This window comes from Arachis ipaensis, chromosome B2, assembly GCF_059453495.1.
Source record: "Arachis ipaensis isolate K30076 ecotype BB chromosome B2, ASM5945349v1, whole genome shotgun sequence".
NCBI lineage: Eukaryota > Viridiplantae > Streptophyta > Magnoliopsida > Fabales > Fabaceae > Arachis > Arachis ipaensis.
In genome coordinates, this window is record NC_142437.1 from 114,711,784 (window position 1) to 114,717,884 (window position 6,101).

The window sequence follows — 6,101 nt, forward strand, 5'->3', positions numbered from 1 at the left end:
AAAGAGAAACTGGCGGAAGACCTAACCTAACCCTAATCACTCGACACTCACTCACTCAGCAACCCCAAGCTCCCAGCACCCAGCCTCCCCTTTCTTCCCCCCTCAACCACCATTCACCAAGGCCAGCAGCGCCACCGCCGACCAAGCTCCAGAGACCAGATTCCAGAGCGCTCCTCCGTCGCCACCCAGCAGCGCTCCTCAGTCGCCACTCGCCACCCAGCAGCGCTCGTCATTAGCCACCGAAACCACTGCACAGCAGCCGCGACCACCACCGCGTTGAGGCCGCCTCCTCCTCGCCCAGCTCGCCGAGCCCGCCTCTCATTCGCCGGTAAGACTGATTTTCTGAGCTCGCCTGTTCTGTTTGAACATGCTTCCTAGTTCCTCTGTTTTTGCCGCTTCATGAATCTTCAATCTGTCTTTGCTGCTTCTGTGCTTCATGAATCTATTTTTCAATCCAGTTTTGTTGCTTCTGTTTGCTTCAGTGATGAGTATAGGGGTAATTTATGATTCATCCATTGTTTGCTTCTATTTTTTTGCCATTTTGTTCTTATTGCTTCTTGCCTTTGGTGTTTGATTTGGATCTGATGCTTAGGTAATGTCATAACTCAAACAGTTTATTTTCACTTTATTTTTCACTTTCTCAGGTCTTCTAACAATATAGGTTTCTATCTGTGCAGGTTATGTATAGTCTTCCTTACCTTCAGCTTTATCGGATATGTCATGCCCTTTATACTGTGTGCAACAATTTGCTGCTGCCTACCTTGCATAATTTTTGTCTTCGGCATTCCTGAGGATTTTTCACCAAACAGAGGAGCCTCAATAGAATCCATTAACGCTCTGCCAGTCTATAGTTTGTTCTACATTAGTTTAGTTGGATTTTTTATTTTCGTTAGTGGATTCTAGGTTGTTGGAATAAGGTAGTTCAGTTTGTAGATTCTAGGTTTGTTGCAAGTTTTGAGAATTGGAAATTTCTCGGTTGGCTGATGCTTTGCTTGCTTATATAAGCTTGGTTACTTCTATTTGTTATTGTGTTTGGCTGTATTAAGTGTGGAAGTTGTTGAATGGATAAGCATTGCAGCTGAAGTTTGTTTGTTTATGCTAAATTTGTACATTGCGTGCTAGGTGTTCGATTAAATGCCTCTGTGATGCTTTGAGTTTGAATTATATGTTGTAGTTACCATATAGTTTGAACCACTCTTTGTTTAGGCAAATTGTTCAAGAATAATGCACTTTGGGTTGTCTCTTGATGCTTGTTTAAGTTATGAAACTCATGTTTATCCATTGCTCATGGTAGCTCTTCATGCTTGTGGTTGATGTTATTTTTGTTATGAAAACACCTAAATGAGTGAAATGCTCAAACTTCTTGCAATTTAGGTAATTTCATAGACAGAATGCTTTAATTTTGTGAAGTGATGGTGACTTTTAATGATAAATTATGAATAATTTATTTTGTGAAATTGTTAAATTTTAAATTTTATTAGTTTAGAAATGATTGAATTTAAATTTTTAAAATTATGTATTGAATTTTTTATGATTTTACTCTATATTTAATTAAACCGGTTCAACCACGGTTCAACTCCGGTTGAACCATTGAACCATTGAACCAGTAACTCGACCGGTTCGATGACCGGTCCGGTTCTCGCAACCTTGGTTAAGACACATTTGACACAACAAATATATTAAATAAGTGACGATTGTCGAATGAGCATTGCGTCAAGTCCTTGTGTTTGCAAATTCATTACAACACCAACAAAAAAAATTAAATTTTCTTTATAGCAAAATTTAAATAAGTTTGACATCAATTATTCTATTAACCGTTTTAAAGAAAAGTTTATAGATTATCATTATCTCAAGTTAGCTATAGGAGTTGAACTTGAAGTTTTGTGAGATTAAAATCCGTTTTTTAATAACTAGTAACTATACCAACCAACTTTTAGCCTAAAAAGTAAAAACTAATTCAATTAATTCGCATTTACAAATTGTTACGACCCAGTCCAGCTGGCACTCCGCCTAGTCTGACCCAGCGTACGGTTCTACCGGACCCGAACGGCCAGTCTGCTGGGCGTCGCACGTCCGGATCCTGACCCGGACACCTCTCCTCCAGGAAGCCAGCTACCTGACAGCTGGAGCAAGGAAAGTTCCAGGAAGGTGGGTCTATCCTTGTGAGACCCACCCCACTGACAGGGTATATATGGGGAGGGCCCTACCCCTCCCCCAGGGTACTTCACTACCTCCTTTATTCTCTCACCACCATCTGCACCATTTCTGACTTGAGCGTCGGAGTGTCATTGTAGGTGGCACCCTACTCCTTCACATCGCAACAGCTCGGGAGATCGTGAAGTCTCCGCCCTCTTCTCCTGGACCCAGACCAAGGTTGGTTCCTACCATTCCATCTTCAGAGCTCCACCGACCCGTCCGGAACCCGTAGAATCGAATATTGGCGTCGTCTGTGGAAACTGACCAGAATGGACTTTCTGTTGGGCCCTGTGGAGGCAGACGATGGAGGCGAACCACGTGGGGAAGAAATGGTTCCCCGAACCGGCAGGGTGGCCTCAGTGACTTCCTCTTGAGAACTCACAAGGTCCCCCCTGCGGCGACCTGACCTACCGTCGCACTCCCAGGAGAGGCGTCCCTTTGGAGGGACGGGGAGCGACAGCGCCATGATAATACAGGAGCTGCGCCACAGAGTGCAAAACCTGGAGTGGGAGGTAGCAAGTAGAGAGTGCCACCGATAAGATCCGGGGCAAGATCGTTCCCAGTCTCCCCGAGGGAGGGAAGCCAGAGGGAGAAGCCCCCGAAGGGACCGCTCCAGACGCACCCCGACCCCCCAGTCAGAATCAGAAAGCCAAAGAGAAAGCAGGGAGTTGCCGAGAAGATGGAAAGATCCCATCATTTACACCCGACCTCCAACAAGGCATACCGTAGAGGAAAATCGAGAAGACAGCAGAGAAAGACCAAGAAAAAGGTGACACCCCGTAATCATGGGGGCAACCCCTTTCCATCACTCCATCCTCGAAGTACAGCCACCGAAGCACTTCGATAAGCCAACGGATATGAGGTATGATGGGACCCAAGACCCCCAAGAGCACCTGACGGCTTTCGAGACCAGAATGAACCAGGAAGGGGTGGGTGATGAAGTAAAGTGTCGCGCCTTTCCCGTGACCTTAGCAGGACCGACAATTCATTGGTTCAATGCTCTCCCCCAGGGCTCCGTAACAATCTTTGCAGACATCAATCGCGCCTTCCTGGCACAGTTCACCACACGTATTGCCAAAGCGAAGCACCCGATCAACTTGCTAAGGGTGACGCAGAGAAGTGGAAAACCGATCAGAAGGTACTTGGATAGGTTCAATGATGAATGCTTGGAGATTGACGGCCTGACGAACTCGGTGGCCAGTTTATGCTTGACGAACGGGTTGCTGAACGAGGATTTCAGGAAGCACCTCACCACCAAGCCCGTGTGGACGATGCAAGAAATTCAAAATGTGGCTAGAGAGTATATCAATGACGAAGAGGTTAGCCAAGTCGTGGTAGCCAAAAAGCGGCAGCCCACGTATAACTCTGCTCGTCATCCCGGTAACGAGGAAAGGACAAAGGAGCATTCCAAGGACGGAGGGCCAGCTAAAGCTTTCAAGCCGTTTCCCCGGGTAGGGAAGTTTACAAACTACACTCCCCTGACAGCCCTGATCATCGAAGTCTACCAGCAAATAGCCGACAAGGGCATCCTATCGAAGCCCCGAAAACTCAAGGATAGAACTGGAGGGAACAAAAACCTCTATTGCGACTACCACAAAGGCTTTGTCCACAAGACCCAAGATTGTTTTGATTTGAAAGACGCTTTGGAGCAGGCGATTCGGGAAGGTAAGCTGGCTAAATTTTCCCACCTCATAAGGGAGCCAAGGAGGCGCGATCGTGACCACTCCGGCGACGACAAGAACCGCGTTGTGAGGCAGAGACAGGAACCCGAGGAGGACAATGAGTGCGGCTTCACTATTGTAAATGTTATAGTCGGAAGAGATGTTCCCCCAGGTCGAAGTCGGCAAGCAGAAAAGACGCCAAAGTCTTAGCCGTGTCATCATCTAGCTCCGTGCCTCCCTCCAGGAGGATACCGTCAATATCATTCGGGCCCGAGGACCAATGGTTTAACGACTTGCTAGAGAACTCTCCCAAGGTGATCACAGCTAGAGTTGGAACATGCTTAGTAAAGCGAATTCTGGTAGACACTGGAGCTTATTCGAACATTATGTTCCGCAACGTGTTTGATGCTTTGGGCCTCCGAGACACCGACCTGAAGACCCACCAACACGGCGTGGTCGGCTTAGGTGATAACTTTATCAAACCTGCTGGGTATAGTCTCCCTGCCAGTATTCATAGGAGGAGGACGAGGGAAGAGGTCGGTAATGGCAGAGTTCATGGTCCTAAGAGACTCCACAGCCTACAACCTCATCTTGGGAAGAAAAACTATCAATTAGTTTGGAGCAGTGATTTGTACAAAGCTATTGATGATGAAGTTTGTTGCTGACGATGGGTCGGTTGGATCCATCAAGGGAGATTTGGAAACGGCAGTCGCGTTCGACAACGCCAGTCTCTCCCTAAGAAAAAAATTCAAAGAGGCATCTGGGGTCTTCTTAGCCGACTTGGACGCCAGGGTCGACGACAAGCCCAGGCCAGAACCTGAAGGGGACCTCGAGAAGTTCAGGGTCGGTGGTTCAAAGGAAAAGTTCACCTTCGTGAACAGAAACCTCCCCCATAACTTAAAAGAGCCTTTGGAAGAAATTATCAGAGCTAACGGCGATCTACTCGCCTAGACACCGGCCAATATGCCGAGGATCGACCCCCAGTTCATGTCACACCACTTAGCTGTGAGAGCAGAAGCCAAGCCGGTGGCACAGAGAAGAAGAAAAATGTCTCAGAAAAGAGCTGATGAGGTGGCCAGGCAAACAGCCAGCCTACTAGAAACTGGGTTCATCCGAGAATTGGACTACTCGACCTGGTTGTCCAATGTAGTCTTAGTCAAGAAAGCAAATGGAAAGTGGAAAATGTGCGTGGACAATTCTGATCTGAACAAGGCATGCCCCAAGGATTCCTTTCCCCTTCCCAACATCGATGCCCTCGTAGACGCGGCAGCGGGATATCGGTTCCTGAGTTTTATGGACGCGTACTCCGGATACAATCAGATACCGATGCACCGGCCAGATGAGGAAAAGACGACATTCATAACGCCAGGGGGTATATATTGCTATAAGGTGATGCCGTTTGGGCTAAAAAACGCGGGAGCTACCTACCAGAGGCTGATGAATAAGGTGTTCCTGGGGTTCATGATAACCCAAAGAGGAGTGGAAGTTAACCCGGAGAAATGCGAGGCAATCTTGCGGATGAACAGCCCGAGGTGTGTAAAGGATGTGCAGAGACTGGCGGGAAAGCTCACCGCACTATCCCACTTTCTCGGCGCATCGGCTGCCAAAGCCTTGCCATTCTTCAACTTGATGAAAAAAGGGATAGTGTTCGAATGGACCCCGGCTTACGAGGAAGCTTTCAATCACTTCAAGAGCATCATCTCGGCACCCCCTGTACGCGGTAAGCCCCGAAATGGAGAGGTGCTATTCTTGTATTTGGCAGTAACTGATGAAACTTTGGCAACCGTCCTGGTACGAGAAGAAGGGAAGATTCAGCAATTGGTCTACTTTGTGAGCAAGGCGCTACAGGGGGCAGAACTGAGATACAGCAAGTTAGAAAAGCTAGCATACGCGCTCCTGACCTCCTCTCGTAGGTTGCGACAGTACTTCCAAAGACACCAGATAATCGTCAGAACGGACCAAGCGATCCGCCAAGTGCTGCAAAAGCCCGACCTGGCGGGCAGGATGATGACCTGGGCAATCGAACTGTCTGAGTATGACTTGCAGTACGAGCCCAGACATGCAATCAAGGCCCAAGCAATGGCTGATTTTCTGGTCGAAGTGACGGGAAGTACTCCCGAGACACCGAACACAAGGTGGAAGCTCCACGTGGACGGAGTCTCCAATCAAACGTTCGGGGGAGCAGGAATTATTCTGGAAAGCCCAACAAGAGTCGTGTATGAGCAATCGATCAAGTTCGACTTT

The 6,101-nt window shown here is 47.7% G+C and overlaps 1 protein-coding gene across 1 annotated transcript; it reads left to right on the forward strand.

Moving 5' to 3' along the window:
- The first annotated feature begins 2,981 nt into the window (after nt 1–2,981).
- On the forward strand, nt 2,982–4,067 carry LOC107627775 (uncharacterized). Its single transcript, XM_016330602.1, has one exon. The coding sequence runs from the start codon at nt 2,982–2,984 to the stop codon at nt 4,065–4,067; it is 1,086 nt and encodes a 361-aa protein (XP_016186088.1).
- Nucleotides 4,068–6,101: the final 2,034 nt, after the last annotated feature.